Source organism: Hyla sarda, chromosome 8 (assembly GCF_029499605.1).
Source record: "Hyla sarda isolate aHylSar1 chromosome 8, aHylSar1.hap1, whole genome shotgun sequence".
Taxonomy (NCBI): domain Eukaryota; kingdom Metazoa; phylum Chordata; class Amphibia; order Anura; family Hylidae; genus Hyla; species Hyla sarda.
The window spans coordinates 143,950,132-143,969,141 of NC_079196.1; the positions used below are offsets into that span (position 1 = coordinate 143,950,132).

Below are 19,010 nucleotides of genomic sequence, written 5' to 3' on the forward strand. Positions count from 1 at the left end.
TCAGGAGTAGTACCAGCTACATCTGCAGCAGCCTGAGTCTACAGTCGCTGATGAGTACATTTCTTCACCCGCTTAATGAAGTAGCAGCAGGTAGGCCTGGAGCAGCCAACACAACTTGAAGATCCACTGGACTTCTGGGCAGCCAAACTTGATTTGTATCCGCAACTAGCAGAGTTTTCCCTGGGAAAGCTGTCCTGCCCACCAGTAGTGTGCCATCAGAGCTGGTGTTTAGTGCGGCGGGGGCCATAGTCACCCCAAGGAAAACTCATCTGTTCACGAAAAATGTGGAGATACTGACCTTTGTGAAGATGAATCAGGCATTGATCAGCCAGGATTTCCACCCACCAATGCCAGATGCATCAGAGTAGATTGACCATGGTGCCACACCACACAAATATGGATATTGCCAAACAGATTTAAGGCGCTTCTCCCCAATTACAAACATCACGTCACCGGGTACTGGTATTGCCACCCACCATACCACTCTGTTACCGGATCACTTTCAGGACTCCTGATGCTGCTGCTGCCACCTCCCGGCTGTTTTATTCAGCCACTATATTGTCTTCTCATGCTTCAGCCAACTCCAGGCTGTGCCATTCAGCCACTATATGGTCTCCTCATGCTTCAGCCAACTCCAGGCTGTGCCATTCAGCCACTATATGGTCTCCTTATGCTGCCACAAACTCCAGGCGGTCATTCAGCCGTTACATGGTGTTCTCATACTGATGCCACCTCCAGGCTGTCAATGTGCTGCCATGTGACATGTGATTCCTGGTTAGATTTGGTCCTTTGTAACCACAAAGGACCATGGTGACTTAGAACAATCCATGACACTGGCAGGTCTCAGCTTTGTAAAGGGGGCACTGCATGCTATAAATTCTGAAGGGTGCCCAAACTTTTGAAGATGCCATTTTTTTGTTTTCTGTTATTTCTGTTAAGTGTAAATGATGGAAATAAAATCTAACTTTTGTTGACATAGTATAAGAATGTCTAATCTGTAACTACATGCAGGAAAATGTATATGTTTAAAATTGACCCCTTTAACTTTTTTATTTTTCCATGTATGGGGCGGTAAGAGGGCTAATTTTTTGCGCCGTGATCTGAAGTTTTTAGGTGTACCATTTTTGTATTGATTGGACTTTTTGATCGCTTTTTATTCATTTTTTCATGATTTAAAATGTGACCAAAAATACGCTATTTTGGACTTTGGAATTTTTTTGCGCGTACGCCATTGACCGTGCGGTTTAATTAACAATATATTTTTATAATTCGGACATTTCCACACGCGACGATATCACATATGTTTATTTTTATTTACACAGTTTTTTTTTTATGGGAAAAGGGGGTAATTTAAACTTTTATTAGGGAAGGGGTTAAATGATTTTTATTAACTCATGCCTGGATCTCAGGCACTGAGCAGTCATTCGGCGATCGGACAGAGAGGAGGAAGGCAGGGGACCCTCCTGATGTTCTACAGCTGTTCGGGATGCCGCGGCAATCCCGATCAGCCCCCTGAGTCGAATGGCGTTCATTTACTTTCACTTTAGACGCGGCGTTCAACTTTGAATGCTGTGTCTAAAGGGTTAATAGCGCGCGGCACCGCGATCAGTGCCGTGCATTATTAGCCATGGTTCCCGGCCGTTGCTAGGTGCCGGGCCTGACCTGTTATGATGCAGGGCCCCGTATTATAGAATGGGAGTGGGCGGAGGGTGTACAAGTACGCCCTCTATCCCCAACATGTTAATCTTAGGGATTGTGAAGCCCTATTGTCTACTCATGCTGCCGCCAGCTCCAAGCTGTGCTATTCAGCCACTATATGGTTTACTGATGCTGCTGGGCCTGGGACATTACCTAAAAATATTTTATGGTAGCACTAGCTACCATAAATCTTCCATTTCAATTTTAAAATTCATCTTTTAATCTTAGGGATTTTGAAGCCCTATTGTCTACTCCTATGCTGCCGCCAGCTCCAGGCTGTGTCATTGTGCCACCATATGGTCTCCTTATGCTGTTGGCACCTTAAATTAAACTTTTAAAATTTTAATATATCTAAAATCTTAAATTTAAAATTTCAGAAATATCTTTAATCTTCTCTATTGTGAGGCCCTATGGTCTTGTCAGGCTGTTGCCACCTCCAGACTGGGTCTTTCTGTCACTATATGGTCTCCTCATACTGCTGCCACCTCTAGGCTCTGTCATTGTGCCACCATGTGACTCCTTGTCATTCCAATGCAGATCACAGATTTAGGCCTAAATGTACATGTGCGCTCTCACTCTACGTCCACATATAGGTTATTTCTGTACTCAGGAGAAATTGCGTTAAAAATTTATTTTTCTCCTTTTACCTCTTGTAAAAATGAAAAGTATGGTGCAACACCAGCATGTTAGTGTAAAAATTTAATTTTTTTACACTAACATGCTGGTGTAGCTCCCAACTTTTCCTTTTCATAAGGGGAAAATGGAGAAAAAGCCCCCCAAAATTTGATACACAATTTCTCCCGCATACGGAAATACCCAAAATGTGTCCCTAAACTGTTGCCTTGAAATGCGACAGGGCTCCGGAGTAAAAGATCGCCATGCGCATTTGAGGACTAAATTAGGGATTGCATGGGGCGAACTTGGATGCAAGCATTGTGTTTGCCTCCTCCACCAAGAATACCTTACAGCAGTGTTTCCCAAACAGGGTTCCTCCAGCAATGTACCTGTATGCCCCCTTCTTCCTTAACAGGTTAAAATGCCTATGTAAGACATTTGTAAAGGTTGGCTTTTGCCCCAGTACAATGCTGGTTTACTGCTTGCCTAGAGAAATGCCTTAGATACAGCACAATTCATAAACCCTCATTAACCAGCCTGACATTAGCAAGAGGGGCCTATCCCCAGACTAAATAATGCAAGCCTATCATTTTTGACTCTCAAGGCCTGTTGGTACCAGCTCCAGATATGGATTTTATTCCAGGTCCTAACTGTGTGTGTGTTGTGTGCAAATCTGTGCAACTTTTTCAAAAGTCACACATGATAAATCCTGACGTAAATAATATGCAGGGATCAAAACACCCACTTCCCATCTGCTGTCCTCACCCCTGGATTCCCTGGTGCAGAATAGCCACCTGCCCTGATGAAAACAGGGTCATACATGCAGATAGTATAGGCCAATTTTGGCCTTAACCCCTTCCCGCTATATCACTTATTGGTGCGTCCTGGAAAAGGGGGACTGGCATTGGAGCAGGATTGTGACATCATCCCACTCCTTACCCTGTGGCCCCCGGCTGGGGCCGTTAGCCAGGGTCTGAGGCTAATAGCTTGCAGTGGCGAAAAACGCTGCTAGTTGATTGCAGGACCTAAAGCCAGTCACTGTGTGCGCATGGTTGGTGGAGTTTGCTGAGCGGGATCACCGATCAGCTTACATGACGTCTGGAGGGTCACTACCTGCTTCCATGCCATCTGATTTGGCAGGCTAGAGCAGCAGAGCTCAGATAACACTGATCAGTGCTGTGCAATAGCAGGTTATAGTTCCCTATGGGGACTAAAAAAAAGTGTGAAAAAAAATATATGAATAAATCCCCCCACTAATAAAAGTTTGAATCACTCCCCTTTCCCATTTTTTTTATAAAATAATGTAAACAAAAAGAAACGTAAACATATGTGGTTTTGTCTTGTGCGAAAATGTCAGAACTAATATAATGTTCATTAAATGGCTTGTTGAATGGCGTGGATGTAAAAAAAATACCAAAGTCAAAAATTGCATATTTTTGGTCACTTCATATACCAGAAAAAAAATTATAAAAAGCGATAACATTTTTTTGCATGAAAACAAAAATGGTATAGGGGTCAGAAGAGGACAAATCAAACGGTACAAATTTTCTTACAAAAAAGTTAAGTAAACTAAAACAAAACCCAAATCAATTGGGTATTGTTGTAATCTTATGGGCCTAACAAATAAAGATAACTTTACTGTAAAGAACACTGCCTAGAAACTAAACCACCTAAAAGATGCATAATGACATGTTGTTAAATTTCGCCCCACAGGGGTCCACTGCTTTGGACCCCTGTGATCTCGGCTGTGGCAACCCACTGTAATCACTGCACAGAGCAAACTCGCTCTGTGCGTCATGACAGGTGATACAGGGGCCGGAGCATTGTGACATCAAGGCTCTGCCCCCCTCATGACATCACGACCCGCCCCCTTAATGCACGTCTATGGGCGGAGCCGAGTCGTTACGCACAGAGCGAGTTTGCTCTGTGCAGTGATGACAGTGGTGTGCTGCAGCCTAGATCATTGGGGTCCCCAGCGGCAGGACCCCCATGATCAGACTTCTTATCCCCTATCCTTTGGATAGGGGATGTTACGCCGAGCGCTCCGGGTCCCCGCTCCTCCCCGGAGCGCTCACGGCGTCTCTCTCCCTGCAGCGCCCCGGTCAGTCCCGCTGACCGGGAGCGCTGCACTGACATGGCCGTCGGGGATGCGATTCGCACAGCGGGACGCGCCCGCTCGCGAATCGCGTCCCAAGTCACTTACCTGTCCCGGTCCCCGGCTGTCATGCTCTGGCGCGCGCGGCTCCGCTCTCTAGGGCGCGCGCGCGCCAGCTCTCTAGATTTAAAGGGCCAGTGCACCAATGATGGTGGCTGACCCAATCTTCCCAATTAGCTTGATTAGTTTCCACCTGTGCACTCCCTACTTATACCTCACTTCCCCTGCACTCCCTTGCCGGATCTTGTTGCCCTTGTGCCTAGTGAAAGCGTTCCCTTGTGTGTTCCTAGCCCGTGTTCCAGACCTCCTGCCGTTGCCCCTGACTACGATCCTTGCTGCCTGCCCTGACCTTCTACTACGTCTGACCTTGCTCTTGGCTTATCCCTTGTACCATGCCTATCTCAGCAGTCAGAGAGGTTGAGCCGTTGCCGGTGGATACGACCTGGTTGCTACCGCCGCTGCAAGACCATCCCGCTTTGCGGCGGGCTCTGGTGAAAACCAGTAGCTACTTAGAACCGGTCCACCGACACGGTCCTCGCCAAACCCTCTCTGACACAGAGGATCCACCTCCAGCCTGCCGATCCGTGACAGGGGATAAGATGCCTAGGGCTGGAGTACCCTTTAAGGGGTTAATTCATGAAAATGCTGTGTCATTAAGGGGTTAATTCATGACCCCTATAATCTTTACAAAGTACTTAAATAATTCTGAACCCAGGGTTTTGCCTTTTTAATTTCATACTAGCCAAACCTCAGTCTCCTCCAAAAGAAGGAATCTGACATTTAAAGACAGCTACATTTTTGAAAGCCTGAGTACATGTTCTCTGTCACTCACATGCATAAGTATGGAGCCTGTTGCTAACCCTATCCAATAGAAAAAGGCTCCCACAAATCCATTAGACCAAAAAATACTCTAGACCAAAAAATACTAAAAAGAGCCTTAAAGTGGTACCCCGCCCCTGGCATCTTATCCTCTATCCAAAGGATAGGGGATAAGATGTTAGATCGCCGCGGTCCCCCCGGGGATCCCCGCTGCGGCACCGCGCTATCATTACTGCTGTGCGTAATGACGGGCGATACAGGGGCCGGAGCAGCGTGACGTCATGGCTCCGCCCCTCATGACATCACGGCCCGTCCCCTTAATGCTAGTCTATGGCAGGGGGCGTGATGGCCGCCACGCCCCTTCCCATAGACTTGTATTGACGGGGCGGGCCGTGACGTCACGAGGGGCGGGGCCGTGACGTAACGATGCTCCGGCACCTGCATTGCCCGTCATTACGTGCAGAGCGATTTCGCTCTGCGCAGTAATGATAGCGCGGTGCTGCAGCAGCGATCCCTGGGGTCCCCAGCAGCGGGACCCCGGCGATCTGACATCTTATCCCCTATCCTTTGGATAGGGGATAAGATGTCTAGGGGCGGAGTACCCCTTTAAGAAATGTATCTTCTACTAGCCAAACCAGAGTCTTCTCCAAAAGGTAGAGTCACCCTTCTAAAATCTTTTTGGAAATCTTTCTCCTCTACAGTACGGAGCAGGGTACTTTCCTTAGGCTTTGTTCACACGCTGATTTTCTGTTTACTGGTATTTTTGAAGCCATAAAAAATCAGCAGTTTTTGTAAAAATGCTATTTGGTAAACTGGTAAAAAAATACCTTTTTTTTGTGTTTCATTGTTTCATCAGTTTATTTTATTGTTTTATTTATTTTTTATTTTTTTTACCAAGAAATGTCCAAAATAGTGGACAAGCTAAATATTTAAACGGTCTTCGACATAAAGGCAGATTTTCTCTCTCATGTGTGCACTAATTGCTGATTTTCTATAGATTTTTGATAGAAAACATTTTTAAAAGGAAATCTGCTAATTTTGGACCAATACAGGCTTTTACCACTAAACAAAACAGCCAGTTTAACTGTGTGGACACATTGCTTAAGATTGGGTGGTATTGTATCTCATTGAACACATTTATTAAACATTCTACTGTTTACCTCGGAGATAATACCATTGTTTGATATAACAATTTCTGCAGAAAATACTTGGCTTTAAAATACACAGAACTGCTAATTTTCAAATTAATGCAAATGAGCATCTTTATAGTGCTAACGAAAGAGACTATGAAATGAATCAAGCAATAAACCCAGATGAAGCCGACATGTATCAGATCAATTCCATATTGAGCAAGGAAGATCTGGCTCTTGTCAGTAATAATATCCCTGTCGTTATTAACCTTCTGAAACAAGTTAATGTCCTTGCTTTTAGTGACCACGACAACACAAATGGATATTTAAATCATGAAACAAACAGCAATTACCATTTTTAATTTCTTTTGTGGTTACAGAATTGTAGCATTATTTCATTTCTTCCACTGCACTTTCATCATTTGGAGATTTTTATTATACCCTTTCATTTAGTGATATGAAAATATATAATATCAATGAATTTAAAAGGTTATAATGTATTTTTTTTTAACAGTTATTCATGTCGTGCACTCAGTATGTGTCAGTTTTGATTTTCCCAACCAACTAGTTTTAGGGTATGTTCACACGTATGCAGATTTGATGCGCAGGATTTGATTAAACTAAATGACTGAGCACAGACTCTAATCTGCAGTTACAAATCCTGAGCATCAAATTATTACAAATTATTACAAAGGATTACAAAGCAGGCACATAACTTTGGCAGGACTCTTGTGCTCTGCAGCTCAGAAACAGGGATTATAGAATATTGCATGCAAGAAATAAATCCTGAATCATCTCTGTCACTTTTTTATGCTACCTTGAGATACGGCGGCATACACCTGCTGACAGAGACCCAGAGTCATGCTTATAGTGTACACAGAAATGGGGGAGATTTATCAAAACCTATGTACAGGATGAGTGGTCCTGTTGACTATAGCAACCAGTGAAAGAAGCTGAATGAATGCTGTAGGCAACTGCACCACTCTTCCTTTACACAGGATTTGATAAATCTCCCAATTGTTTCCCAGAAGCAATGCTTCAAGAGGGAAAAGACATAGGGATTTAGAAAAAAAAATTGGTCTTTGAGGAATTTCCAAATAAAACAGTGAAATTGTGTTTTGGCACACACAATCATCTTCCTCAGGGCCATATAAAAGCACCCCCATTATGTGAATCAGTATTGTATTGCTTACCAGTGATGCAGAGTGTTTTGGTCTCAGTGGTGTCTACATGCACCTTGCATAACCATCTCAGGTGAGTATACATGTGCTGGGTGATGTGATGCAATTTAAACCGGCTTTTACTATTACACAAGGGAGCACCCCTCTCTTTTTGTTCTTCTCTTGTCAAGTGGAAAATAACTCTGTAATATGGAGTCTCATAGAGCGTGCCAGATATATCAAAATAATAATATGTGAAAGATGGGTCTTATTTTTATCCTTTATTCATGTTTTATGGCTCAGTGGTAGTTAGAAAAATTAGCAGTATGCTCTAACTTTGGTGTCTTTTTCCAGATTTTGGAGTGTTATTCCTCCCATAGACATTTATGTCGGCATTTTTTTCTTCCTTTTTTTTTAACCCTAATTCTTTAAAAGAAATCCTTGAATCACATGATGAAGGAATCACATGACTTGCAATGAGAAATACGCAGGGGAAAAACTACACACTATTATGGGGAAAAAAAATGCAAAAAAAATTGCATCATGGAGGAGAAAAAAGAGGGGGCAATTTTGTTTGGCTTTCTTTTAGGCCAAAAAAACAAACAAACAAAAAAAAACATCCAAACTAAACTTGTGTCTGAAGGAAGCCTTTAGGTAGTGGCTCACTTAAGGGTTTTTTTCAGAATTTATTTTATTTGACTGTGCTACATGGGCTGTAAAGTTAGCATAGTTCATAATATAATGTCTGTGCCTGTATTTGATGGTGGTCTCGCAATTCTTCTGTGATTTTTGCCCCATGTTGTCTCAAGTTTTCCCAGGTTGCAGTGTGGCTCGAGACATTACATCACTAGTCAGGTGATGACAGGGAGCCTGTCTGCTTCAATGGTTGGATCGACCGCTGGGTGGGAGAGAGCTCAATCTGCAACTAATTGTATTTTTACAGCAGCTGGAGGGACCCCGATAAGAAAACACTGGTCTTTTGCATGGTCTTTTGCAGCTCATTTGTGTTTCAGTGGGTAGGGTGGCTGATGTGTGGGAGGGAGAAAAGTGACCTCACACTTACAAAAAAGGAATTATGGGACTTGTAGTTGAAGAAGAAAACTCCAACAGGAAATAGCCAGTTCACAAAAAGACAGCCACAGCGTTATGGTAATCTCACAACACAGCTATTAGCCCCAAGACAAGCACAGATGCTTCCTAAGCATGTCCATTACTGTCTGGAAGGTAAGTACTAAACTCGCCTTATGGTGGATAACCCCTTTAATAATATGTTATTGTTACTTTGTAGGTTGATATATAATCAGTCTATATATAGATATACTTTTAAATGAGAGTTAAAGGGGTATTCCAGGAAAAACAAATTATATATCAACTGGCTCCAGAAAGTTAAACAGATTTGTAAATTACTTCTATTAAAAAATCTTAATCCTTTCAATAATTATCAGCTGCTGAAGTTGAGTTGTTTTCTGTCTGGCAACAGTGCTCTCTGCTGACAGCTCTGCTTGTCTCGGGAACTGCACAGAGTAGAAGAGGTTTGCTATGGGGATTTGCTTCTAAACTGGGCGGTTCCCGAGACACGTGTCATCAGAGAGAACTTAGACAGAAAAGAACAACTCAACTTCAGAAGCTCATAAGTACTGAAAGGATTAAAGGGGTATTCCAGGCAAAACCTTTTTTTTATATATATATCAACTGGCTCCAGAAAATTAAACAGATTTGTAAATTACTTCTATTAAAAAATCGTAATCCTTCCAATAGTTATTAGCTTCTGAAGTTTTCTGTCTAACTGCTCAATGATGATGTCACGTCCCGGGAGCTGTACATGATGGGAGAATATCCCCATAGGAACTGCACAGCTCCCGGGACGTGAGTCATCAGAGAGCAGTGAGACAGAAAACAACAACTCAACTTCTGAAGCTAATAACTATTGGAAGGATTAAGATTTTTTAATAGAAGTAATTTACAAATCTGTTTAACTTTCCGGAGCCAGTTGATATATAAAAAAAAGTTTTGGCCTGGAATACCCCTTTAAGATTTTTATATAGAAGTAATTTACAAATCTGTTTAACTTTCTGGAGCCAGTTGATATATAAAAAAAAGTTATTTCCTGGATAACCCCTTTAATATGCACACATATGTCATTTCAGAAATGCAAGACGTTGGCCTTTGATGATTGATCCTCAGGGACAGGCAAATAAATGGGTAAAGAATATGGAAAAGGCCAATAGCTTACATATCATTAAGCTAAGTGATCCTGATTTTGTGCGAACTCTAGAAAACTGTATACAGTTTGGAACCCCAGGTAAGTTGACAATATGAAAGTTGTGAAATATTAGTGCCAGATTATACTTATAAAATAAAGAATTAAAGGTACAGTTTCCCCAAGATGACTTGTGCATTTCTTGTATTTAATTTTCTACTAATCATTAATCACATTAAAGCTGTAATTGCTGTATTAACAGGAGGTAGTAAAGTCTGTATGTTGATTCACTTGTGTGAAATTCTTTTAATTAGTTCCTTTAATTGTATTGTGAAGCACAGCATATGTATGTATTCATTAAAAATTAGGGAGAACATTTATCAAAACCTGTGTAGAGAACAGTGGTGTAGTTGCTCATAGCAACCAATCAGATTTCTTCTTTCATTTTCAGCAGCCTTTTTAAAAATGAAAGAAGCGATCTGATTGGTTGCTATAGGCAACTGCACACCTCTCTTTCTGTATAGGTTTTGATTCTCCCCTTGAATTCTCCCCTTGAATATTCTGAATGCAGATCTTGAATGAATAAAATTACATTTTATATAATTGCAGACAGATATCCTGCCTACATGCTTTTTCAGGAAACTGGCTATATATATATATATATATATATATATATATATATATATATATAAACAAGAAGCACTCCAAAATATTTATTCACACATCTGTATACAAAGCGACGTTTCAGCTCACCAATAGAGCCTTTTTCAAGCATGGCAAATCGTGCATTATGATACATATATATAGGCCCCCAAACCACTCATGCAGATGGGGGGTGTCACTCAAAAATCTAAATAATAGTGTAAAAGATACTCAGTTGACTGTGATCAGTCATATAATATAGTGAAATTACAAAAATACATATTCTGTTATACATTTCAGTGCGATCGTGAAAACATATACAGTAGTGTAAATCACTCATATATGTTACATAATTCATATCTGGTCCGGTTTTGGGGGGCGGCACTCACCTGATGTCAGAAATGCTGTAGTCCAATGATAGGTACTCACATCTTGAACAAATGTGTTAACATTGTTACTGCGCAAGTCCAGGATCAATACTTCTGGGCCAACCGGAAGTCGTCAGTGATCACGGGACTCTGCATCCAGACGTATCAAATCATGAAAGTCCCTAACATCCACGCATGCGTGGACCCATTTCGTGCACTCAGATTGCCATATCAACTAAGGGCAACATGTAGGGCAATCACGTACTCCATGATATTGCCCTACACTTTGCCCTTAGTTGATATGGCAATCTGAGTGCAGGAAATGGGTCCACGTATGCTTGGATGTTAGGGACTTTCATGATTTGATACGTCAGGATGCAGACTTCCGGTCTAGAATCCTGGCTCATAGCCTCTTCACGGTGCTTCTCCTTTTGGATATATATATATATATATATATATATATAATTTCCCTATAAAACAATTTCATTTTTCCTCCTTGATTAAATAAAACCAGAATACAAGACTTGCACTGTCTAAAATGTTATTTTATTATTGTAGATGAAAAGAACATAAAAGCATTACAGTAACATTGTTAGAAATAGCTGTAGCTTTGGGCTTGTCAGTTATTTAATTTTTTGTGAGCTATTAGGATTGTTTCATATAGAGCGTTTTTGGAAAAACACCACAACAGTTTTTAAACCAAAGTCAGAAGTTGATCCGTCAAGAAGAATAAGTATATGTCATTCCTTTATATTTCTTATTCCTTTTGAAAATACTTCTGGCTTTGGCTAAGAAAAAAATGCAATGAAAACAGTAATGTTGTATTTCTAAAAAACTCTGGTAGGATTAATACTGTCTAGCCCTCATGTGTGCTATATTTATCAAATTGACTCAGACTGTTTGATAAATCTGACCCATCTGTAGATTGTCTAAGCTTAGACCAACTGTTATTTGTATTACTACACCAGAGTAGTGTGCAAAAATGTTGGTGCATTTTTGGCGCATGGAGGCCATTCTCTTTTTCAGAGAAGCCCCACCTCCTTATTGATAAACCGCACCCTATTTTCAGACAAGGTATAAAAGTGTCTAAAACACATAATGTGGTGCAAGTTATGTAGGCCTGTATTTGGCACAAAATGCTCCAGGATTCTGGTAAATTTGCAATTTTAACCACCAGTCCATTAGTCCGTCAAAGGAACTGGCTAATTGGTAGTTTTTAATAAGCAGCCTAAGTCATACTCCAATTCAACCATTAACTGTTCATTCTGGATGGGCCTTACAACATTAGTGCACCTTCCTCATACTAAAGCAGAATGGTTGTTACAAAAGCAATATAGGCGATAGACTGGAGCTGTGGTTTTAATTTCAGCATGATCCTGACACCTAGTGGACAGTTCACAATCTCCTTGGCCATGTTCTCTCTAATTATGCAGCTCTATGCATCCATATTCCAAAAAGATTCTACTTTATCTTTTTTTTTTCACTCTTTTTGGAATCCACTTTCTGTTTTGGCTTTAAAAACTATACAAAAAAATACAAAATAGTACATGTGAAAGCACCCTTAAAGGGAACCTGTCACCACGGAAAATGCTATCTAATATATTGGCATTGAAGAGCAGGAAGAGCTGAGCAGAGTGATATAGATCATTGTGGGAAAATATTTAGTATAACTTGTAACTTATTGATTGAATTTACTAAATCTTTTCATTTTAAGTGCTCCTTAACCATGAAAAGATCAGAGATTTCAATTAATAAGTTACAAGTTTTACTGATTCTTTTCTTACAAAGATACAGTGGGGATCAACAGTTTGGGCACCCCAGGTTAACATTTGTATTCATGTGCATAAAGAAGCCAAGGAAAGAGGGAAAAATCTCCAAAAGGCATCAAATTACAGATTAGACATTCTTATAATATGTCAACAAAAGTTAGATTTTGTTTCCATCATTTACACTTTCAAAATAACAGAAAACAAAAAAATGGCGTCTTCAAAAGTTTGGGCACCCTGCAGAATTTATAGCATGCACTGCCCCCTTTGCAAAGCTGAGACCTGCCAGTGTTATGGATTGTTCTCAATCATCATCTGGGAAGACCAGGTGATGTCAATCTCAAAGGTTTTAAATGCCCAGACTCATCTGACCTTGCCCCAACAATCAGCACCATGGGTTCTTCAAAGCAGTTGTCTAGAAATCTGAAACTGAAAATAGTTGACGCTCACAAAGCTGGAGAAGGCTATAAGAAGATAGAAAAACGTTTTCAGATGTCAATATCCTCTGTTCGGAATGTAATTAAGAAATGGCAGTCATCAGGAACAGTGGAAGTTAAATCAAGATCTGGAAGACCAAGAAAAATATCAGACAGAACAGCTCGCAGGATTGTGAGAAAAACAATTCAAAACCCATGTTTTACTGCACAATGCCTGCAGAAAGACCTGGCAGACACTGGAGTTGTGGTACACTATTCCAATATAAAGAGATACTTGTACAAATATGGTCTTCATGGAAGAGTCATAAGAAGAAAACCTCTTCTACGTCCTCATCACAAAAATCTGCATTTGAACTTTGCAAATGAACATATAGACAAGCCTGATGCATTTTGGAAACAAGTTCTGTGGACTGATGAGGTTAAAATTGAACTTTTTGGCCGGAATGAGCAAAGGTACGTTTGGAGAAGAATTTAATGAAAATGAAAAGAAGATCTGTCCATCTGTTAAGCATGGGGGTGAATCAATCATGCTTTGGGGTTGTATTGCAGCCAGTGGCACAGGGAACATCTCATGAGTAGAAAGAAAAATGGATTCAATAAAATTTCTGCAAATTTTGGATGCTAACTTGATGCCATCTGTGAAAAAGCTGAAGTTAAAGAGAGGATGGCTTCTACAAATGGATAATGATCCTAAACACACCTTGAAATCCACGGGGTTTACATCAAGAGGCGTAAACTGAAGGTTTTGCCATGGCCTTCACAATCTCCTTACCTCAACATAATTGAAAATCTATGGATAGACCTTAAAAGAGCAGACAGTCCAGAAATCTCAAAGAACTGGAAGACTTTCGTAAGGAAGAATGGGCAAAGATACCTCAAACAAGAATTGAATTACTCTTGGCTCGCTACAAAAAGCGTTTACAAGCTGTGATACTTGCCAAAGGGGGCAGTACAAGATATTAACTCTGCAGGGTGCCCAAACTTTTGCAGATGCCATTTTTTTGTTTTCTGTTATTTTGAAAGTGTAAATGATGGACATAAAATCTAACTTTTGTTGACATATTATAAGAATGTCTAATCTGTAATTTGATGCCTTTTGGAGATTTTTCCATCTTTCCTAGGCTTCTTTATGCACATTAATACAAATTTTTACCTGGGGTGCCCAAACTTTTGATCCCCACTGTATATATCACTCTGCTCAGTTCCTCCTACTCTATAACATGATGCTAATAGATTAGATAGCATTTTCATGGTTTTAAGTTCCCTTTAAAACATTTGGATTATATTTGATTATAGAAGCAGTTGGAGATTTTAAAGGGGTACTCCGGAGAAAAACATCTTATCCCCTATCCCCAGCGGCGGGACCCCTGCGATCTCCGGTGCAGCACCCTAGGCATCCGTGCAGGGAATGAACACCACTCCGTGCCGGGTGACTGGCGACCACAGCTGGCACGCCCCTTCCATTCATGTCTATGGGAGGAGGCTTGACGACTATGTACTAGCCGTAATGCCCCCTCCTATATACATGAATGGAGGGGGCGTGGCGTGACTTCGCGAACACAGAAACTCCAAGCTTCCATCTTCTGGACACCGCCGCTGCCAGGCTGGAGATCACGAGGTCCCCCTATCCTTTGGACACGGGATAAGATGTTTTTTGCCGGAGTACCCCTTTAAGTAAGGACTTTGTTCATTTTGACAGGTAGTGCCGGTGACACTGATGACAACAGTACGTACCTTGTCCCGTTCCGTGCAAGTAATCTCTGGTAATCTTCTCCGTTAGCTTCAGCTACAGACCCAGCTTGGGGAATGGGTGGAGCTTAGTGACGTCACCGCTGCTGTTCTCTAGCAGCGGGACCCAGCAGAGAGCAGCAGCGGCTTGGGGCATGAGCGGAGCTTAGTGACGTCACCGCTGCTGCTCTCTGCTGGGTCCCACGTCACTAAGTTCCGCCCGTGTCCCAAGCCGGGCCCGGAGCTGAAGCTAATGGAGAAGATTACTGGGGATCCCCTGCACAGAACGGGACACGGTAAGTACCATGTTCATCATTGTCACCTGCACTACCTGTCGGTACCGACAGGTTAGTGCAGGTGACACTGGTGACAGATTTCCTTTAAGATTTGTAAGGATATAAAAGCTAATTTTAGAATATTACAAAATGCATTTTTGACATTTAAACCAGTGTCATTTTGATATTGGGATTTGAAAAAAGTAGGTAGTTTGTCTCGTTTTGTTTATTTATTTTTTGCAATGAATTCATAGAAATCAGCCAATTGATGCTGTTTTGTTTTTGAGGATTAAGGATAAATCTGCCCATTTTTAAAATATTATTGCTTAATTTATTTTAGTATTACTGGAAAATGTCGGAGAAGAATTAGATCCTATTCTGGAGCCACTTCTTCTAAAGCAAACATTTAAACAAGGAGGTAGTGTGTGTATTCGTCTGGGGGATTCTACAATTGAATACGCTCCTGATTTCCGGTTCTACATTACAACTAAACTAAGAAATCCTCACTATTTGCCAGAGACATCTGTCAAGGTCAGCTAAGAGTTTGCACTTTTTTACCTCTAAGATTAAACTTTATTTGTTTACAGACCCCCTAAATTACGTTGAAAGCTGTAGATGAGCAAGGTTTACTGTTTACATTTTCTAATATGATATTTCTGGCAGATTAGCCCTTTGGCAGGAACTCTGTTTGTTAGAGGAGTTATTCTTTGTAGAGGGTACTGCTTTAGAAAAATGAGATTTAAGTTGATGTTTTATTAGATATCTTTTTATTTACGGTACTTGTTTGCCTGATGCTTATCTTGATTTAAAAGTTCACATTTAAATGCTGTGCTCTTTTTGAACAAATTAGAAATAACGCTATTGAAAGGTCAAACATTCTGCCTTCTCTGAAAACAAAGGTTTTATTTTGTTGCTTCATTAAATTGGAAAATATGTTTGAATATTAACATTCCAGTGTAATTTATATTATGTAGGTCACCTTGCTGAATTTTATGATCACTCCTGAAGGGATGCAGGATCAGTTGCTGGGTATTGTTGTTGCTCGAGAAAGACCAGATCTTGAGGAAGAAAAACAGGCACTTATTCTCCAGGGAGCGGAAAACAAAAGGTAGTACACTCTTCATGATATGTTGTTATTAATTATGTACATATATTTAAAAAAAAAAAAAAAAAAAAAAATATATATATATATATATATATATATATATATAGTGCTATGCCGTTGGGCTAAATAAATCCACAATTTTTTCACTGCATTTTGGAGTGCTGAAGAATTTTTCTTTCTTTTTTTCTTGCTTGGTATATATATATATATATATATATATATATATATATATATATGTCCAAAAGTAAAGAATATATATATATATATATATATATATATATATATATACACTGCTCAAAAAAATTAAGGGAACACTTAAACAACACAATGTAACTCCAAGCCAATCACACTTCTGTGAAATCACACTTTCCACTGTTTTGGTCACTTTTTAAAGCTGTGGCCAGAAGGATTGCTGTGTCTGTCAGTGTAGTGTCCAGAGCATGGAGGCGCTACCAGGAGACAGGCCAGTACATCAGGAGAAGTGGAGGAGGGTGTAGGAGGGCAACAACCCAGCAGCAGGACCACTAGTTCTGCCTTTGTGCAAGGAGGAGCACTGCCAGAGCCCTGTAAAATGACCTCCAGCAGGCCGCAAATGTGCATGTGTCCACTCAAATGGTCAGAAGCAGACTCCATGTGGGTGGTATGAGGGCCCATCACCGTGCAGGACGTTTGCACTTGCCAGAGAGCACCAAGATTGGCAAATTCGCCACTGGCACCCTGTGCTCTTCACATATGAAAGCAGGTTCACACCGAGCACATGTGACAGATGTGACAGAGTATGGAGACGTCGTGAAGAACGTTCTACTGCCTGCAACATCCTCCAGCATGACAGGTTTATCGATGGGTCAGTAATGGTGTGGGGTGGCATTTATTTGGGGGGGCCGCACAGCCCTCCATGTGCTTGCCAGAGGTAGCCTAATTGCCAATAGGTACCGAGATGAGAACTTCAGACCCCTTGTGAGACCATATGCTGGTGCGGTTGGCCCTGGGTTCCTCCTAATGCAAGACAATGCTAGACCTCATGTGGCTGGAGTGTGTCAGCAGTTCCTGCAAGAGGAAGGCATTGATGCTATGGACTGGCCCACCCGTTCCCCGGACCTGAATCCGATTGAGCACATCTAGGACATCATGTCTCGCTCCATCCACCAACACCACATTGCACCACAGACTGTCCAGGAGTTGGCGGATGCTTTAGTCCAGGTCTGGGAGGACATCCATCAGGAGACCATCTGCCACCTCATCAGGAGCATGCCCAGACGTTGTAGAGAGGTTATACGGGCACGTGGAGGCCACAAACACCACTGAGTCTCATTTTGACTTGTTTTAAGGACATTACATCAAAGTTGGATCAGCCTGTAGTGTGATCTTCCACTTAGATTTTGAGTGTGACTCCATATCCAGACCTCCATGGGTTGGTAAATTTGATTTCCATTGATAATTTTTGTGTGATTTTGTTGTCAGCACATTCAACTATGTAAAGACAAAAGTATTTAATACAATTACTTCATTAATTCAGATCTAGGATGTGTTATCTTAGTTTTCCCCTGATTTTTTTTGAGCAGTGTATATATATATACAAGCAAAGGAAAGCAGCACATCCCACTCAAAAGTAAACAGATGCCAGCAGGTCTAAGAGGCAGTGGTCCAAGGCCCAAATGCAGATCCACACATAAAAGAGGCGACCACAGCACACAGGAGTGTCATAAAGTGCAGATAACTTTTATTCCATGAACAGGCAGTACAACATTTCAGTGTTCTCATAACTCTCTGGCTTCTCTCTGGCTTGAGAATGGTGTTGTGTGAACGCCAAAACGTCGCACTGCCTGTTCATGGAATAAAAGTTATCTGCACTTTATGACACTTCTGTGTCCTGTGGTCGCCTCTTTCATGTGTGTGTGTATGTATGTATATATATATATATATATATTTATATATATATATATATATATATATATATATATACATAAGTGTATATATATATATATATATATATATATAAATATATATATATATAAATGAAAAATGCAGCATTACTTGATCAGAGTCCTTCCAGATAAACAAACAATAACGCAGCACTCCAATGTAGCAGCGTAAAAAGTGACATTTATTGACTATTATGTCACAACTGTACTCCCAGGTACAGCAACTAAATATTGTACCCATACCATGACTTACCAACACCAGTATACCATGACTGGGTAAAACTAGCATACTATAGCGAATTAACTTCAGTCATTGAATTACTCAATAAATAATGAAAAGTTATCTTCTAGAGAACAGGAGCCTGAGTCACTCATTTGCACTGCACTCCATTAAAGCTGAGGAGACAGACGAATGTTGTACTTGGCTATCTTTGGCAGCTCCCATAGAGAATGAATGGAGTGGCACCGCACATTCTAATAGGAGAGTTAGATCCCCATTCTTAAGATTGTGGAGGACCCCACCCAATAAACCCTCCTTCCCTTGTGATACCGTTATTTGCTTGGCTTTGGCTTCTAAAGATAAAGAGAGAATTCCTGGATTAAGTTAGATTGATTTTAGTAATTTATCTAATGCATTTTACCAACTTGAATTTGTTCATCACTGCAGATGGCTGAAGGGCCATATGGTTGTTGTTACCACATGTGAACAGTATTGTTATATAAACATACTGAGAGCATAGATGGGCTCCAGCAGCTACTTTATCTATCAAAATGGCAAGACTACTTGAACATAAACAGTGAGTGTATTGTTTTGACCCTCATAGCATTTAAGGGGTTGCCCATCGCCCAAAAATTATTGTGTTTGGGCTCAGGCTGGCATAAAAAAAGTAAAACCTCACCACAATTCCCATTTAGGGCACAGACATAGCAAATTAAGTGGAGAATTGTAAAGCTATGCACTTGGGATGTAAAAAACAAAACTTACAGTTA

General features: G+C 40.8%; 1 protein-coding gene across 1 annotated transcript in view; it reads left to right on the forward strand.

Moving 5' to 3' along the window:
* The window catches only part of DNAH7 (dynein axonemal heavy chain 7), a 531,149-nt gene that overhangs the window by 370,356 nt on the left and 141,783 nt on the right, over positions 1-19,010 (forward strand). Inside the window, exons 47-49 of the mRNA XM_056535765.1 lie at positions 9,725-9,879; positions 15,334-15,524; positions 15,968-16,101. Of these exons, the coding sequence (XP_056391740.1) occupies positions 9,725-9,879; positions 15,334-15,524; positions 15,968-16,101 (480 nt within the window). The remainder of the gene's footprint in view (positions 1-9,724; positions 9,880-15,333; positions 15,525-15,967; positions 16,102-19,010) is intronic.